Consider the following 20,042-nt stretch of genomic DNA (forward strand, 5'->3'; position numbering starts at 1 on the left):
CCGGGGTCTGCATGCTTCAGGTCTCACGTCGTGCCTTACGCTCCGGAGTGTGCCTTAGGAGAAGCCAGGAACAGGCTTCGAGAGGCAGCCCTGGGAGCAAAGGCGGAGAGCAGACAGAGGGCAGGGTCACCGCAGTGGTCCCTGCGGTTATGGCATCGAGGATGCTTCCAGGCTTGGAGCCGTTCAGGACATGGAGCTCCCTCTGCAGTCTTCACGTGCGCCAGGTCAAGCAGGAGATCTCGCGGTGAAGCCTGGAGGGGACAGTTGAGGCTGGTTGCCTGTGGACCTCAGTGTGTTCACCAGATGGTCTGCTGGGACCACAGGCCGGTGTGTGCCACCAGGCCACTGTCTGAGGTGCTGTCCTTGGTTGCGTCCCAGGTGTGGGGTGCAGCAGTCTGTGACGGGTGTGTCTGATGAACTCATGGGCCTGGAATCCCTGATGAGCCTGGTACCCCTGGGCTTGCACGCCCTTCTGATTGAAGCCGGTCAGTTCACAGATGGCCATCTTTTATAGCACAGTTTACCTATCACTTTGTGCCTCGTGATTGTGCTTTGCACCTGGGGGCTGTGCTTTTAATACATTTGGTTTCTGTGTTTTGTTTTATATTTGTAGATGGACACAGTACCTATATTTCTTTTTTTTTTAACATTTTTATCATATATATATATGTATTTTTTTTAGTTGTAGGTGAACACAGTACCTTTATTTTTAAATTTTTTTTTTATGTGATGCTGAGGATTGAACCTAGGGCCTCGTGCATGCTAGGCCTACAGAGGCAGAGGAGACTGCACTAGGACTTCCAGGCTCTTGATCCCCAGGAGAGAGTTTAAAGACACCTCTGGTCTGAGGAATAGACAGAGCTTCTCCATAAAGGGACGGTACATCCTTGAGACTGGAATGTGGCGATCTGACTTCATCAGAGGCCATTTAGAACAGAGGCAGAGCTCTGAGCCTCGTGCACTGGGGACCGGAGAGCTTCCCTGCGCCTTCCAGCTTCACGATGCCTTGGGCGTGAGAGGTGAAAGTCATCAGGGGCCCTTGCCTGTGGGAACACGGGGGCCATCACTTCCTCCATTGTGATTCCGAAATGTTGATGCCAAGGAACATGGGGTTTGGCCTTCTGGGAAAACCAAGTGTCCTTTTAAAATGTGCGTGTTATTCTTTAATACAAATTTTGTTTAGACTCAGCGAGGTCATAATCCTCCTCATTCTTTTTACAAAGCAAGAGCTCACCTGAAATTTTAATTATGTGACTGTTCAGGAATTTTTGTACAGATGAGGGTTGTACCCCCAGCTGACTCTCCCAGTACAGTGGCTACTGGCATAATGTTTGACAGTTAACTAATCTCTAAACTGCTTCAATTATCTTGTTTTCCATAGTGAGAAATTTAATTAAAACAGAGTGCAGATTGTGAAAAGGTTATTTATGAAAATGCATTTTAAATGTGAATTGAAAAGCCTAGGGACACCTTTTTATTTTAGATAAAAAGATGAAGGTTTTACAATTTTTTAATTTCACTTTACTAAAAGCAAGGGTAAGAGCAGCAGGATGCAGTTTACTGGTAATGTCTGATCAAAAGCCTCATGAGTCAGTCTTCTTCCTAAATTTCTTGAATGGTCGACTTATTTTGGAAACATAAGACAGCAAAAAGCATCTGCTATAGGGAGCAAGTGCAGGGCTCTAAAGTGACTTTGTAACTGCAGCCTGGACACACTTGTTGTCCTCATAATTAGGCTTCCCATTCCCAGCTAGCACAGTGGTTGCAGAGCATTTGAGCTACGTGGGGATGTCTCACACCCTTCAGTAAGGCTGGCCTGGGCAGGGAGCGGCACTTGAAAACCACTAGATTAGTTCTTTGTCCTTGTGGTCTTCTACAAGAACCAGGCACCTGATTTTATCATTTTTCTTGAGCATTTAACTAATGTTCATAGAACTCTTTCTATGCCCTCAAGGAAAACAGAGTCTGGGAAGGAACAGAGTGTAAGGAAGGAACGATTATTTTCTCTCCCGCTCTGAGTTCTTAGCTGGGATGGACCTGTGTAACAAAAGAAGAACTTCTTGTATACATAGGAGATGCCCAGGAAATGAGTGCCTGTCAAGGAGATGGTTTATGTATAGCATCTTCAACAAGCAACAGTGCATTTTTAGGGAAGTGACTAGACAAACAAGGACTTTGAGTCTTGCGGGCAGCAACTTGAGGCAAGGCAAGTAAGTGGGAGTTAGTTAATGTGAATTCCTCCAGTTCCATTTCAGGCTCAGAAGGGTCTGAGTTGTCTATAGTGATCAGCCTTTGTCCCTGCTGGTGGAGAGAGGAGGGACACATGTAAACACATGTCTAAGTTCTAGACAGGGTAGGGCAGAGCATTTTTCTCATATCTTCTTGTTCTCATTTGCCCACAGCTCAAAATAATCCTTATGATAACATGGTGACATATCTGGTTTCCTGCCACAGTCTTCCTCCTTCCTTCCTCCTTCCTCTGAATCCTTCCAGAGCCCCCTGTTGGTTTTAGGTGGGTAGTCCATTTTCTGGGTCCAGGCGTACATATCTTCCTCTGGGTACTTGTCTTAGAGCAGTGTGATTCCTCCTTGTCTCATTGTTTCCCCTTGGGTTCTAAGTCGTTGATGGTACAGGGTATGCCTTTTTATCTGCAGGGCCCCACGTGCAGGATGAACTCAGTGTTTGATGTCTTGACACAGAGGCAGAACACACTTACCCTTCAAGATGAAAACACACATAGTTGACGTATGTGCAAAGAATACATAGAGGGACCAAAGAGCATGTGATATTGAGCCCAGCAGGCGAGACTGGTGGCACTGGGGCAGGAAGGGCTGAGGACAGCCCTTAAAAGATCCTTAGGAGCCACAGCAGTTTAAAATGAACAGAGTAAAATCAAAGTGTGAAACGCAGGCACCTCACCAGTTGTGCAGTAACCATGGAAGATCAACTGACCAGCAGTGTGACCTTGTGGCTTGGCATAACCCTGAGGTCACTACAGCACAGGCCCAAGTCTGCTTCATGTAGACAGGCTGTTAATCATGGTGGTTACCAGCAATTGGAGACCCAAAACGACTAGTCTCAAGTCTTTGCCCTGCCTTTAATTGCTGTGTAACCTTAGTCAAGTTGTATAACTGTCCTGTGCTTTAGTTTCTAGTCTACAAGTGGAAATGTCATGCTTATCTCATGGGGTTGTTATGAAGTTAGATGCATTGACAGATGAAAAGCACTTAGAATAGTACTTGACCCATAAAAAGTAATAAATGAGGAATATGAGTATTTTAGTTATCATTGGCTGAGAAATCAAATTCTGCGTGCTGGGGTGTAGCACAATGGTAGAGTACTTACCTAGCATGTGTGAGGCCCTGGGTTTAATTCCCAGTACCACAAAAATATTTAAAAAGCAAACCCAGGAATCTAATTCTGTTCACCAGTGGAGCAGTGATTTCAGGGAGGACCCTTATGTTGTGCAGACATTGGCATGTGAGAAGCATGACGTCCAGGACCAGCACCCCAGCGGCATGGCTGATGTCGGAGAGAGGATTTCAGGTGTGGGCTGGGAGAAAGCCCAGGAGGCTCTGCACCGTACCCTCTGTATGAATTCAAGACCACACAGCACTTGGGAAGAGTGCCACTGTCCCTTACAAACCAGCACCTCCTTTCCCAGGGCCTCACAGAGCAGCACAGGGAGGCGTACCAGGGCACTCGGGTCAGCCTGCTGTGGGCAAAATATCTGTCAACAAAAGATGGGATACAAAATACCATAGGCAGCAAATAAAAAGCAGTTGTTTCTGTATGTGGTGAAATGTATGAATTCCACAAACAAGGCTGAATGAGAGATCTGACACAGAATAGTAGGCAGCCTGGTTCCATTTACATAAAACTCAAGCAAGTAGAACTCACCAGTGCCGTTGACAACATAGTGCTTCTTTTGGGAGCAGATGATAATGGGAAAGATGCGCTTTGTGTGCTTTGGGGACTGTGAGTGGTCTATTCTTGATCCTGGTGTTGGTCACACCTGGTGGTAACCATCTGTGCTCACTTGGTGAGAACCTCTAAACTGTGAGCTTTGAATTCATACCTGTTTCTGACTTACTTTATGTTTGAATGAGAAGTTTAACAAAATCAGTTTGCAAGTTAAAAGAATTATTCTGGTGGACCAGATACTCTCATTTTATACACAGGCTGTCGTTCAACATCAGGCTGCTGTTCCTTTTGAACCCTGGTTGAGGATGGTGGCTGTGGGCCTCTACCAACTCGTAAAGGAGGTTAGCAGGGAAGCAGAATGTACGCTTGAAAGATCAGGACTTGGGAAAGTCTAGAAGAAAAATGATGTTTAAAGTCCAGCATGTCTGGTCTAAGTGGTTGGTGAATCCCCTAGACTTTGGATTGGAATCCAAAACACTGTCCTCCCAGAGGAAGCCACTGGTCTGCTTCCAGTTCTCTCCTGTGTGGGATGAAGGGTCGTCTGGAAGTGTTATTTATCTGACACTTAAAGCAAATATAGATTCACTCTGGTGAAATGTAACTATGTATATCTAAAATAATTTTTATGCATAACTGTAAATAATCCAAATTTAAAGGCATGTAAGAAGTCATTATAATAAAGAAAAGAAAAATAATATAAGACCACAGTAGATTCAGATAGCAAATAGTCTTTTAACTGTGCTTATTATAAGTAAGAAAGTAAAAGTTAGGATAGATTATTTAGGAGAGAATTGTAAAATACAGAAAAAATAGACATTTTCTCTGGAGGCTAAAGCAGGAGAATTGCAAGTTTGAGGCCAACCTCGGCAGCCTGACAAAAGACCTTGTCTCCAGAGGAAGAAAAAAAAAAAAAAAAAAAAAAAAGGTCTGGGGATGTAGCTTAATGGTGAAGCACCTGTAGGTTCAGTTCTCAGTACTGACAAAAGAAAAAAAATTTTTCAACTAAAAAGTTAAAAAACCTGAAAAGAAAACTAAATAGATGAGTTTAATAGCAGATTAGACACAGCTGAAGAAAGAAATATTTTACTAAAGGTAGAACAATGAAATGCAAACCCAAAACACTGCAAAACAGAATAGCATGAGGCCTCAAAGTCCCAAAGGCCCCCATGGTCTGGCCTCTGTTCCTCTTCCCAGCCCACCCCTTTACCACTCATCCTTGTCCGTTCCTGCTGCATAGCAAATGCCTTGGCTGGAGCGGCCTCTGGATAGCAGACATTCATGTCTGCCTTTCCTGGGGGTGTGTAGTTGAAGCGTCAGTGTCTGGTGAAGGCTTACTTCTTGGATACTTCTTGCTGTGTCCTCACATGGCACGAGGGCAAGAGGGAGGTGCAGGACTGAAAGCTGGGCACCCTGAAGCTGCTTCTTTAAGGGCATTGGTCTTATTCCCTGGACAGTACTCCTGGACTCAGTCACGCCCAGAGGCACCAGCTCTCAGTACACCACTGCAGTGTCCCTGTCCCTGATGCTCTTCACACCTTCTTTTTACTGAATGGAATGCTCTATCCCCCAGCCTGCAGTCTGCGTGGCCGGTTCCTTTTCTTCTTTCACATTTGCTCTCCCGTCTCTGGAAGACCTGCCCTGGCTCCTGCATGCTCTCACTATCTAACATATGATATATTCTGAAATTCATTTTGTCTGCGTGCTTCCCTACTAGAACATAAACCCCATGAGGACACAGGCTTGTGTTATGCTTTGTGTGTTTCAGGCTGATCCCTGGTGCTCAAATCAGTGCCTGTGCCCGGCACTTGGCAGGCATTCAGCTGTGTGCCCCGGGTGTGAAAAGCTTCATTTAGCATGGTACCACCTTGGTATGGACTCTAAAATTCACTTATTCCCTGTTTTCCCCGTCTTTACAGGATTCTGATTAAATATCATATTCTTTAGTTGCTGTTCACAGTTTTTCCTTCCCTGGTTTGTGGGATTTCTGGGTTAGCTTCATTGTTGTTTCATTCTTTTTTTACTGTTTATTGAGCAAGTTGGAAAAATCCAAACAAATGTGATTCTGCCTCAGATATGTCCTGAGAGAGGAGATGCTGTTTTATGAATAATTAACACAGGTGTATTTTTAAGACTGTATTCAAATGTGAATAAGATGGCAGCTAATCTTGGTCAGTAAGTTCTTTATCTAAACCTCACAGTAGTAAGTTCTATTATATGCAGAATGGACATACAGATACTGAGTTTTAGACAAATTTTAAGAATTCATCACCTTCTATAAGATAAATACCTGGGTAGCTTTGATTTTTTTTTTTTTTTTCTGAACATAAGAGTGCTATAAGGAATAGGTCTTAAATAAAACAGACCTACCTTCATTGAACAAGAACTGCGCAAATGATTTTTACATTTTTTTGTTAATCTTCCCACAACCATTTGAAGCATCCAGAAGTTGTATTATGATTCCCATTTTAAAAATTGTAAAATCGTGGTTCAGAAAGGTTAGTAATTTTCTCAAAGTTGCACAGCTATTAAGTGGACAGAGCTGGACTTAGGCCACATCACCATACTCTATAAAGACCGACGTGAAAAAGTGACATCCATTCAAAAGCCATGTAGCATGCTCCTGACAGCCAAGAAATAAGCTACTGGGCAAGTGATTCAACAAAGTAAATCATGTTTAATTAGAATGACTTGGGAAAGATTTCTTATTTAGAATTATTAATATAATGATTTTTAAATTATTAAAATAGCTTGGTTTATATATTGATAGTCATTAATAATATTAATAATTTATACTGCATTAACAAAGATATTACCCAGAACCCCATCTAAAATGAATTTCTGAAGACTTTTTTAGCTTTTTGTTTTGTAAACTCAAAATAATCTTTGTAAGACTTAACTAAGCTTTTAAGAGTATATTATATATAAAAACTTGTTATATTTTGAAATGACCACTTATTACCCTAATTAAAGTTTTATATTGCATAGTATAATTATTTCCTTTGAAAAGGGCTCAAAACTGAAATCATATTTTAAATATGATTTTAAAATATATGAAAACAATTTTTCCTGGGTAAAATGGTTATACTTGATTTTACTTGTAACTGAAATAGAATTAAATAGGTCATGCTGTTCCCTTCAACCAGAAGAGCTCTTCTTTTCAACACGAGATTTCTCTGGTGCTTAGAAGTAGACCGGTTTAGGTTTAAGATCAGGAGTGGCACCTGCAGGCTCTGCGTATATTAGAACATTTGCCCTTCCTGTAGCCTGGCTTCCACCCTCTGTCCAGGTGATGAACTGCCAGTTTAGTATCATTTATAAGCTAAAAACTTAGATGTGTAGCTTCTTCTCAAGCTTGGTCCTTTTAATGAGGCAAGAAAATGTAGTACTCATTCCTGGTGCCCATTTATTTTGTATTTTATGTGTTCAAGGGTAGTAGTACTAGGAATGAAACTCAGGGCACTTTACCACTTTTTATTTTCATTTTTAAATTTGAAACAGTCTTGCTAAGTTACTGAAGCTGGTCTTGATCTTGCAGTCCTCCTGCCTCAGCCTCCTGAGTCACTGGGGTTACAGGTGTGCGCCACTGCATCTGACTCTTCTCTGTTTAATAATGGGTTCTGACTCTTGGAAATAGAGTATAGAGTTCCAAAGGGAATTTTTTTCCTCAGGGAAGGGAATGTAAGATTAATATTTAATGTTTCACAGGAGAGATCTCCTTACCATAATGTATAATAATTTAATATATACTGATCATCTGTAGCAGCTCCTTAGTTCACACTCGTCTCTAAGAATAGTTTCCTGCCATTGGGTTGTTAATTAGTTCCTCTCTGTATTCACTCAGCAGACATGACTGTGTGCTTTCTGTGGCCAGAGAGTAGAACACAGTCTGGTCCCTACCTGTAAGGACCTGGAAGAGTAGTGAGATGGAGAGGCGCCACGAAACAACTGCAGGTGCCTTGCAGATGCACGTCAGCAGCTATTAGAAGGCCACAGAGGAGGAGTCTGCTTCAGCCTTGACTCCTGGTGGGCCTACCACAAGTGACCTGGGAGGGCAGAGGGGAGGAGGGGGGTATGGCAGGCAGAGCTTTCCAGGGCCTGGGCGAGGTGCTGTCTCATGGCAGGCAGGCAGAGAGCCAGCCCTGGCCCTGGGTGGTCAGGAACAAAAGGGACGATCAGCCAGAAAATGACTCAGCCGAGTCTTGGTTAAAATGAGAAAGGGCCACAGAAGCGGGAGCAGGGTAGTCTGGGACTAGGCACTTGGGGCTTAGCAGCCTCTTCTCTCCACTCTTCTTATCTTCCAGAGTTCTGAAATGGTTGCTCATTTTTTCTTATTTACATCATTTAACATTATAAAAATTCGCCTTTAGATTCTTATGAGGCTAAAGTAAGAATTTTTACAAAAATAGTGAAAGTATTATTATGATTCAACATATAACGAAGTGGAATAATAAAATAGAGTATAGAAGTGATGTTAAAGATTTAGTTCAAACATACATCTGAGTTTAGAATCTATCCGTCAAGAAGCTTGCCAGAACCTGGGCTGGAACTCACTGCGTTTCCCTGTTGACACTGCTCCAGTGTGCTGACAGATTCTCTTTACACTGGAAATCTTGTATGATTTCTTGCATTTCCGTATGTTCTCGTAGAGAACATTCCAATTGTGACGTGGTGACCCGTCTGCATGGCAGCTTCATTTTTGCCCCCTGTTCTGTGCCTCTTTCAGTTCACGTGCTGCTTCCTTCTGTACTCATCCTGTCTGCCTAGTGAACTTTTTGGGATGAAGCTCAAATGAGCCTTCAATTCTGTCATAGCTTCCCAGTCCCTGCAGACAGGCTGTGGCACCTGCGTGGTGTGTAGACCTTGTCAGTGGACCCAACACACGTGCCTGCCTCCCTCTGCTGCACGTACCTGGCTGGCTTGTTGTCCCTGCTCCAGGAGGAAGTGGGCTGTCTCATAGATGCCTTTGCCCAGCACAGTCACGCACATGGGGACGCTTTTCCAGGCTGCAGCTTGCCCGTCTCCATGGTCTCTTCCCACCGGTCTTCCCCTCTGTCCTGAGTGCTGCTTTGCTTCTTCAGAGCTCCAGCCATCCTCAGGTGATGGAAACTGAGGAAACCAGGCATGTCCATTACTGGAAGCCACTACCCAGCTTCCCTGGAAGAAGCCTCCAGAGGTGTCCTGCTGTAGGATGCAGCCGTCCTCGTTCCCCCTGCTTGCACTCCTGAAACAGTGTGGGACCTGTGAGCAAAGCACTGCCCAGGATGTGTGGCCAACCCGAGGCCCTTCCGTCTGGACAGGATCAGCACTCACTTCCTCCACACCCCATTATCCTTCCAACCAGCTCAGAAGTATCCCTTTCACCTCTGAAGTCTGTCACACCTGTCCCTTCCTCTTCGTGCCCAAGGTGAGGAATTATCAGGCTCTTCAGTGTCCTTCAGAGCTTCTCCCCTGGACCACCATGGCATCCCAGCTATCACGTTGGCCATCTGGTGTGTCCCATCCGAACATCCCTCCAGCTCACCTACCCCCGGTGAAATCTGAGCCTGTTGCTCTGTGCTTAAACTATGCACTCTTTCCTCCTGGCTTCTGCAGGGTAAAGACCAAGTTCCTGCCCTTCTCTTAGCCTTGCCCTTTTGTTCTCTGCCAATGACCTCATCTCCTACCTTGCAGTAACAACAGGAGAAGGTGAAGAAAAATTTCCTCTTCCTCCTGCCTACGCACTTACACATTTATTTGCAGTCTGATAACTTTTGTTCCTTTTCTCCTGTCACAGTCTTCTTGATGCTTACCTGAATTTCTCCTGTGTTTTCCTTTGAACAAATGATACTTGTAATAATGGAAGGAATTGCAACATATTCACCTCCCATAGCCAAGTCCAGCTGCAAAATCATTATGAAAGAAATTCAGTGAGAACTGCAGATTCAATCTTTCAGTCTTCAGTATGAAACACTAAAGTTAGTAATTTGGTGACAAATTGAAAATTGAAACAAATTGCTAGCATCATAACTAGCCAAATAATTGAGGCGATACTAAATGATGTAACCATAGAGTTAAAAAAGTGGATAGTTGGTATTTTAGTGAATTTTTGAAATTGTAGTCATTTACGATCTTAATTCTTTAAATAAGCACATTCTTTCCAAACTACCAACAAATTACCAAAGAAGCCATTATCTAACATTTTGCCAATTCGGAGGCAGGGTGCGGTGGCCTCTTTGTGAGTCTGCTTCTAGATGGCCATTCTGCTGCAGGCCCACATGCCTTTGAGGGAAGTTTCTAACACAGGTGAATTGTGTGGCTGGGAATCCCACCCTGTATTCTCTGATGGGTCCTTCATGTCCTGGTCTGTGGCTTCTCAGTCCCCTCTTCCTGCTGTCCTCCACTTGCATTCACCGGATACCTGCAGGCTGTGTGCCTCCCTGTTTGAGAAGGGCTTGTCTGTACTGCCGTTGTTTTACACCTGCTGTTCCTTCTACTTGACTTTGATCTTTAATGACTTTCCCCTGCAGCTTTTGCTTTTCTGTACTTTGAAACTAAACTCTAGCATTGACATTTCCGGGAGACTTTCTTCCCATTCCCCTTTTCCGCCAACTGGGCTGGTCCGTCCCACCTCAGTGCTTACCTGGGACGTTTGAATTTTAGTTGTCTCTTCACTTGTGTGTTATCTCTGTTCCACCCCATCTCATGCCAGCTAACCCACTAGACTGCAGATCCTTTCCATCCAGGGCATGTAGCTGACTGCCAGAAACTGGGGAGGGGGCAACATGAGGACTTTTAAATTGTTTTTATAAACAGAAATGTTCCTTTTGTTAGGAGATACCAGCTTCCTTTAATTTTATTCATTTGCCTGAATTTGTGTTTACATTTTGCTGCTTCCCTGGTAACCAGAATCATCTCAGAATACTTGTCTGTTACTGCACAGCTTTCTTCACTCATGGGCCACTGGCAGAGCAAGCCAGCTTAGGGATTGACCTCTGGCTTCCTTGGGAAACCTGGTGGCTGGCATTTATATCGTAACCTCATCCCTAACTTGTATTGTTGCCCTTCCCCATTTAAAGAGTACTCATTTCTTATTCTATGTTGTTTCTAAAGCTCAGAACAAATACTCAGTTCATCTTTTGTAATAAAATGTTTTTAAAATATAGGCACACATTTATGTATCATGTCTTAAGCCTACAAAACTAGTACTAGTACTTGTACAAAATCAGAAGCATTCCACTTTGACTTTCTGTTTAGATGTTTGTCTTCCTAAGACACATGATGAATTCAGTTCTCTTATTTAATAATGTTTTTAAAGGAGAATATGTGTAATGGTCAAATCAGAGCAATTAGCATTTCCATCTCCTTAAACATATAGCAAACAATTACATGGTATCCTAAAATATGTACCATATGTACGATTTTTAAAGTTGACGAGAGTAAGGCAGTCCCTTCAGAACCAGTCCTTGGGCTCTGACCCTCACAGCAGTGGCTGCTGATGTTCTTCGTGACCTGTACGAGGAATCCCGGGGAGAGATCTGCCTGGGTAACCCTGCACGGAATGAGCAGTAACTCTCCTTACAGACTCTTCACAGGTGTCAGGCATTGTGCTGGAATGTGTTCACTCATGTGTGTCTATCATTTCTCATTCCTTCAAAATACTTTTAAGAAGCCAGGCAGTGGCACACGCCTGCAGTCCCAGCTACTTTGGAGTCTTGAGGCACACAGATCATAAGTTGGAAGCCAGCCCTGCAACTCAGTGAGAGATCCCCTTTCAAAAAGGAATGGAAGAAGGATGGATTGTGTAGAGGGAAATGAGGGGTGGGGAGGGGCCGGGGGAAGGAAAGATAATAGAATGAGACAAACATCATTACCCTGTGTACTTGTATGATTATGCAAATGGCATGACTCTACTTCATGTACAACCAGAGAAACAGTAGTTGTACCCCATTTGTGTACAATGAATCCAAAAAAAGGGGGTGGGAAGTGTAGTTCAATGGCGATGTGCTTATACAGCTGTGGGAAAGCCCTGGATTCTACTGACAGTATCACACCCACAAAAAAGTATTTATAATACTTCGCATTTTAAAGGTAAAAAAGCAGATTCCGGTAAATGGATGAGCTTGGAAAAATTGAGACCAAATTGCAGAATCTCATCTGACCCTAGGTGCTCTCTCTTATAACTAGACTACATTTCCCTCTTGAAGAAGTCTCATGTATCCTCCCTCTTCAATCAATTCAGTTTACATTGGTAATATTGATTTTCCAAGATGTTATTTCTAAGTTCATTTTAATTTTAAGAAAATACTAATAAATCCAAGGTCACTGCGTAATTAACCCTGGGAACTCAGATCAGTCATACACATTTACACATTCATGGACTTAAATGTCATCCAGGGACACACATCTTATTTGAGCTTACAGAAAAATCATTTTTCTAGAATTTTTAAAATTCTACTGTACTTTTAAAATAACCATAGCATGCTTTTTTATGTCTTCAGCTTGTGCTCAGTTTGAAATGTGCCCGCAGTGGAACTAGGTGTTTCTCTTAGGTTTGAGTCGTGATTGTTGAGTCATAAGAGTTCTTTATATTTTCTAGATACTAGACCATTATCGGAAATATGGTTTGTGGATATTTTCTCCAATACTATTAGATTTTTTAACTTTCTTATCAGTGTCCATTGAAAGATAAAGATTTATTTTGATTAACTGTTTTATCTATATTTTCTTCAGCCATTTGTACTTTTGGCAGCATATCTAAGGAATTAGTGCCTGATTATGATCACAGAGATTTATACCTATGCTTTTTTTTCCTAATAATTTTATAATTTTGGTTCATATCCTTAGATATGTGATGTGCTTTGTATGATTTTTGTATGTGTTATGAGGTAAGAATCCAACTTTATTCTTTTACATGTGGACATCCAGTTGTTCCAGCAGTGTTTGTTGAAAAGACTATTCCATCCTCCAGTGAATGTATTGGTACCTGTGTTGAAAAAGAATTGAGTGCAAAGATCAAAGGCTTATTTCTGAATTCTCAATTTTATTCTATTGATCTGTGTGTCTCTGCCAGTAGTACCTTGTTTTTACTAATTTAACTTTGCTGTAAATTTTAAAAATGGGAAAACGTATGATCTTCCCTAGAGAGTGTTCCATGTACATTTGAGATGAATGCATAATCTGCTTTGATTGGGTGAAGTATTCTATAGATGCCTATCAGGTGTGATGGTTTCTTTTGTTATTCAGAACTGCTAGGTTTTGCCGCCTGCATTTTGAACTGCTGGGTTTTGCCTCATGTTATTAGGAATGTGTGCCAATAGTTTTGGGTTAACTTTTCTAGGCAAATTTAATGAGAAATTTTATCTTAAAATCTGTTCTGTCTGATGTTTAGGATTATAGCTACTCAAGCTCTTTTGGGAAGTTACTATTTTCATGGTATATCTTCTTCCACCCTTCTTCTTTAAAACTGTTTTTATCTCTGAATCCAAAATGTACCTTTTGTGGGCAGCCTATCCTTGGATAATGCCTGTTAGCTTATCTAATCCTTTTTTTTTTTTTTTTTTCTGCTGTAATTACTAATAAGGCAGGATTTATATCTCTCATCTTGCTCTTTGTTTTTTGTGTCTTTGTAATTATTGCCTTTTTTATGCTAGTTGGTGTTTTTATTTTTATTTGTTTTGTTCTTCTACTGTATCACTTGACTTTCCTTGTTACTTTTCTAAATTTTTGTTTTTGGATTATTTCCTAAACATACATTGGGGATTACAATTTACATCTGAATTTACAGAGTGATGGAGATTTTAGAATTGTACCCACTTAATTTTTTTAATTTTTTAAATTTGTTCTAATTAGTTTTACATGACAGCAGAATACATGTATACATTTTGATAGATCATACATCAATGGAGTGTAATTTCTCATTTTTCTGATTGTACATATTGTAGGATCACATTGGTCATGTAGTCATCCATGTACATGAGGTAATACTGCCTGTTTCACTCTACTATCCTTCCTACCCCCATACCCCTTCCCCTCCCTTCACTCCCCTCTACCTAATATAAAGTATTATAAAGTATTTTTTAACAGTACATAAAAACTTTCCTCCCTACAGCTGCATTCTCTCCCACCATTGTGTTGGTGTCATGCCCTTATGTCTTCATACATTTATAATTATGTCTTCTTGCAGGTATACTTTAAATCATATAGAAGAATTATAAACAAGAATTCATTTATATTCCTTTTATTTTTTTGATACCAGGGATTGAACTCAGGGGTACTGGACCACCCCCATCCCCAGCCCTATTTTGTATTTTATTTAGAGACAGGGTCTCCGGGGGTTGCTTAGCTTCTTTCTTTGGCAGAGGCTGGCTTTGAACTCACGATCCTCCTGTCTCAGCCTCCTGAGCCACTGGGATTATAGGAGTGTGCCACTGCACCTAGCTTTTATTCTCTTTTTTATTTACCTAAATATTTACCTCTCCCAGTATTCTTTATTTTTTTCATGTCGATTCACACTACTGACCTTTCCTTTGCCTGAAAGGACTCCTCACAGTGGTTTTTTAAAAGCATATCTGCAAGTGATACATTTTCTCAATTTAAGATAGCTACATTAAATTCTTTGGTGAATTCAGTCTGAGCTTTTCAGGGGACAATTTGTATTGAATTTTTTTATAGAAAACATTTTTCATGTTTCTTTGCATGTCTTTTTTTGTTAAAACTTTAATATAATTTATCAACTATAAAATCAAGTTTTTACAGGATTTGTTATTTTTGTTATGTGTTACTGATTTCTCGAAACCAATTCTGCAACGTCTTTATTTATCACGTATTAACACTGAAGTTTAGTGTTCAACTGCTGTGTGGACAGAGATTTCATTAAATGCCTAAAAACCTAGATTTGCCCAGCGCCTATGGATCTATATTGGCACTCACATCCACTTCTCACCCAGTCTGCAGCTAGCTCTGGGAGAGCCTCCACTTCCTGCGGTGCTGAGTCTCAGGAGAGAGCTCTCTGGGTCTCCTCAGGTCCCAGGCCTTCCCTGGTGTGGATGTGGCCTTCTAGATTTCAGAGTTCTTCAAAGTTTGTGAGGATATTTCATCCCCCTCTTTTCCTTTTAAGTGTTTTGATCAGCCTGTTTTTCCAGTTCTTCTACGCCGCCTTAGACATTTAAAATTGTAAAACAATTGCTTCTAACCCTTTTCTTGAGACACCCTAAGGATAGATAGGCTTTGCGCCCAGGGTGAGCCCAGAGCTGGGTCACCTAAGGTAGTTCTGGGTTTGGTTGGAGGAGTTCCAGCCCAGCTCTGAGCACCGCCCTCCCCGACCTCCACACTGCTGCCTCTTCTGCTGTTGGTGCACAAGCTCCTGCCTAGTGGGGCTGCAGGTAGCAGCAGGCCAAGTTAGAGATCACAAAGCTCACTGCTGCTCTTACCAAGATTCAGCCATTTGTTAAAAAAGAAAGTGCACCCTAAATCTCTGCAGTCCATTGTTAAATTTTCATCATCCTGAAAATGGTGAGCTTAGCGGTTTTTGTTTTTTCGATATCTCTTTGCTTTGGTGCTTTGGAGTTTCTTACTCTACCATCTGTGCTGAAGTCACTCCTGTATTTTTCTTTATACTATAATTAGACATGAATTAGCTGATTTAACAAAAATGTACTAAAAGTATAATGATTTTTTTTCCAGAATATTTTTCTCTGAATGTCTTTGTGTCTCTATTGTGTTTTAGGACTACGACGATGGATACAGCACTGCGTATGATGAACAGAATTATGATTCCTACGAGAACAGCTACAGTGCTCCAGCTCAGAGGTAAGTCCGTCCTCGCTGCCAGTCCCGTGGACTCCTGCCTTCTGCCTGGGTGTACTCTGGGCCATGGGACAGGCAGCAGGTGAGAGTGATTTGACTTAACCTGTTTTGTTTTTGTTTCTTCTCATCAGATAATCACTGTCTGTTTTACCAACTCACATATATTAACCCACCCAGATGTACTTTTCTGTTAAAGCATTCATGCTTGGGAAACAAAAATTTTATTTATCATAAAAATTTGACTTCAGCGTTCAATGTATTCTGAACAAGAAGGAACAGCCTCAAAGGATGTGACTATTCAGCCTTAAGGCCAAAATAATGTGAGAAACGTAGAAATGCCCTGTCTTAGTGCCTGAAGATTTAGGTGCCAGACGTTTTGTTTCCTGCTCATAGAACTTCCTGATTTCTTAGCAGCAATGTTCCTGTTTCCTAATGACTTCAGATTCCTCATGCATAGTGAGTTGGTTCTGATTGCTTTTCTAAAGCAGTGTTTACCCAGAAATAAGTTTCATCAGAATCAGAACAGGCTTTGTAGTTGCCTCTCGTGGAGACGTCCCTCGATGTTGATTGGTTGGTGAAACGAGTGTTTATTCTGCATAGAACATTCCCTAAATGCCTGGAAACCTTTTGCTTTATGTTTACAATTTTGAGTGGAGGGCAGAGATAGGCACGCATAAAACAGAGTGCTGGTTTGCAGCGGTTATGAAGTGTAGAGAACATGGCCTCTGTGCTCACGTTGATGGATGATAGATTCCCACTTGAACTTGCACGGTGGCACTCAAGCTGGGACTACCTAGGTTCTCTTACTTGTTCACTGTGATGCCTAGGCAGACAAGGGTACTTATAATTTTTCATTTTTCCTCCCAACAAAACATTTCCTTTTTAACTTATAATAATTAAGCAGCCTTCAGGCTTCAACTGACAGCTGCTCTTTCTGATGCAAGTCTGGGCATCATGTTTGTGTCCTGTGGAGTGTGAGGTAGCAGCCCTCCCAGCGTTGTGGAGCCCGGAGGAGACGTTTGTAGAGGTGCGGTGCTGCTCCTGTTGTATAGAGGAGGAAAGGCAGCACAGCACTGTATCATCTGCTAAAAATCACACAGTAAGTGGAACGATGAAATTCCAGGTCGGATCTTCTGACTGGAAGCTCCGTACTCTTTGTAGATAACTAGGTCTTTCTCAGATTTTGTTTAATAACATAAACAAAATATTTCAGTTTTTGTCTAAATATCTTGGCAAAGCAAGTTGTCACCTCCAGACCATTTGCCAAGTGCATGGTGCACTTCTGGCATGTCACTGGTTGAACTGCATGTGTGGTTTAAGGACCTGGTGTGTTCCAGACACTGTGCTGGTGCATTTGTATTTGATTTGTTTGACCCTTGTGGGCTCCAGTCCTGTCCCATGCACTAGCTGTGGTCATCTGTGGTTGAGAGGCCAAGAACTGAGGGCAGCTCTAATGAAGTGCATGTGCGGTGCAGGAGTGTAGCTCCTCCTGGCCTCTTGCTTTTCTGATGCTTGACATGAAGAACCAGGTTCACGCGTTTGCCCTGTTGAGTGCTGTGGTCTGTGGAGGAGGGCGATGCCACAGCGTCAACACTGGTGAGCGAACAGACCACGGGAAGGAGCCTGCGTGGACTTAGGGCCTGTTCTCAGGCATGGAATTGACCATGTTTTGTTCAGTCCAAAAGACGGTAGCAAGAATTACTGTGCATGAGAAGTTGAGGCTCAGGCAAGTAGATGACTAACCCCAATGGGAACCCGACCTGCAGAGCCTGTGGTCTTTTCACTTTAAGCGGTGACGATATGGTAGTATGACTGACTGTAGCATCCTTTCCCATTCCTTCAGTCATTCATTCCGTCACTGTTTGTTGAATGTGTATTTTGTGTTAGGCACTGTGCTAGATGATTGCAGAGGAAAGATCAAGACAGAGACCTTATCCCTGAAAGGCTCCCTGGCTGGGAGGAAATGAGCACAAATATTTAAATGCAATTTAGTATGATAATCCCCGAGGAGAAATTCAGTATTCCCAATTAAAGACAGTGCTGAATTCTGATTTGGAACCTGGAGGCATATCCCTGAGAAGGTGAAGGATAAGTAGAAGTCCCCAGGTGACAAACAGAGAAGCAGGTTCCACAGAGCAAGCCTAGGCAGACACAGAGACATGGAGCAAAAGCCTCATCGTTTCAGTGCGGCTCTGGTGTGTGTGCTCGGGAGGAGCAGCAGGATGTCCCCTAGAGCATGTGGTGCCCAGGAGTGAGGAGAAGGCGAGGAGACGGAGGGGGCACGTGCCTCCTCAAGGCCATCATAAGAAGCCCTGAAGAGTTACACACAAGCAAATGATGTGCATAGACTCGAATTTAGAGAAATTAATTAGCTGACATTGTAGAGCCTGGATTGGCAGATGGCGAGCCCAGGGGCAGACCAGTAAAGAAGCGTGTGCATTATAAATTATAAGCCCTTAAATGTCAGGAAAGACTCACTAGGGGAAGCATCCTGCATGACAGCCAAGTGCCTTTTCAGACTGATCTTTCCAGAGCTGCAGCTTGTCCTACCTGAAGAAGTAGGAAATCACATGGTCACTGCAGTGTGGTCAGTGCAGAGGCCACTGTTGGCTGGGCATGCCAGTCACTCAGTAATCCAAGTAATATTCACAGTAAACATCTCTTTTTGGAAAAGTTGCATGATTTGCTTGAAACCATACACTGAGAATCAAAGGAGCAGCTCGGAGCCTCCACTGCTGAGCCCACCACTCTTCACAGCGCTCCCGGCTGCTCCACACCGTCAAGTGGCGACCGAAGCAAGGGCCCTTGTCGTGGAGTTGGGTGCGGAAAAGGGTCCCGTGCTGTTACTAGCTTGCCAGTGTTGCTGTGACAGAAGTGCCGAGTCTGGGGCTTCAGTAACAGAAATCTATTTCCCATGGTTCTTGAGCTGAGAGGTCAAAATCAAAGTGCTGCCGGTGTGTTTCTGTGGAGGTTTTTCTCCTTGGCTTACACACAGCCACCTTTGCCCTGTGTCCTCACATGATCGTCCTCTGTGTGCGCACCCCTAGCGTCTTTGTGTTTCCCTGTTTTCTCTAAGAACTCCAGTCAGAAATGGGTGTGATGGCTCACACCTGTGATCCCAGCTCTGGAGAGACGGAGGCCGAGTCAGGAGGAATGCAGGTTCAAGGCCCACCTAGGCATCATGGTGAGATCCTAATCTCAAAAAAAAAAGTGGACATTAGTTAGAATCCACCCCTAAGGGCCTCATTTCAATGCAAATCACCTCGTAAATGCCTCATATAAACCAAGTTGAATTAGCTCTAGTATTTACCAGTGGGCGCTAACAAGGAATTCAGCCTCACTATCCTCTTCAGTTATGGAGTGACTGCTTTGTGACTGGCACTGTTTCATGGACTTTAGTAAATTGTCTCTCCCTTCAGTCTGAACATGTCTCCATTGAATGAAGTTAAGAGAGGTCATGTTGCTTATAAACACTCTCGAGGCCGAGCAGAGGTGCAGCTCCTCCTGTCCCCACGCGTTCTCTTGAGTGCTGTTCTCCTTTGCCTCCTCTCTCCCTCGCCATAGTTTTTATTTCAGTTGCTGCAACTAATTCTTACTTGTATTTCTCTTATACAGTATTAAAATGCCTAATATTTATGATGCTTTTTAATCTTTTAGGCATTATGCTTAAATCCAAACTGGATTTAAGTTTTATCAGGCCTGGGCTGTCTTAAACAGAATTTCATTCACACTACATAGTAAAGTTGTAGACTTAACTACTGAAATTAAGAACTTTGCTTTTCCCACTTTATATTAAATCCTTTCAGCAGGTATCATTCCGTGCTCTAAGGAACATACAGTCTCAGGTGTTGAGTGGTAGATAATACTGTGTAATATCTATGGTCTTGATTTTGACACTTCAGTGTCTATAAAATTACTTTCATGCTTTAATAATTCTGTGTTCAAAATTTGAAAGTGCCTCCTGTGTCACAGGTGTAGTTGAGGACTTCCTAGTTAGTCCTGCCTCTTGGAGACAAGGCTGTTGGTGTCACCTGACGCATCCTGATGTAGGACAGCACTGAACAGAGATTGACCCCACACTGTCCACTATGGGTGCCACTATCATGGACATGGGGCATCAGGCATGTGGCCTAGACGTGTAGCAAGTGTAAAACCACACCAGGTTCTAGAGACTTCATATGAAGAAAAAGAATGTAAAATAGGTGCATCGTTAAAATTAATTTTACCCATTTATTTTTACTGTTTCTTAAATGTGGCAACTAGAAGGTTTTCAGTGAAAGATGTGGCTGTTACTTTTTCTTAGGACTGGGTTGAGCAGTGCTGGCAGAGCCCGT

The 20,042-nt window shown here is 42.5% G+C and overlaps 1 protein-coding gene across 1 annotated transcript in view; it reads left to right on the forward strand.

Moving 5' to 3' along the window:
* The window catches only part of KHDRBS3 (KH RNA binding domain containing, signal transduction associated 3), a 172,470-nt gene that overhangs the window by 108,276 nt on the left and 44,152 nt on the right, over nt 1-20,042 (forward strand). Inside the window, exon 7 of the mRNA XM_079118540.1 lies at nt 15,629-15,711. Coding sequence (XP_078974666.1) covers nt 15,629-15,711 — 83 coding nt within the window. The remainder of the gene's footprint in view (nt 1-15,628; nt 15,712-20,042) is intronic.

The sequence above is a fragment of the Sciurus vulgaris genome (genome assembly GCF_902686455.1).
Source record: "Sciurus vulgaris genome assembly, chromosome: 1".
In the NCBI taxonomy this organism is placed as follows: domain Eukaryota; kingdom Metazoa; phylum Chordata; class Mammalia; order Rodentia; family Sciuridae; genus Sciurus; species Sciurus vulgaris.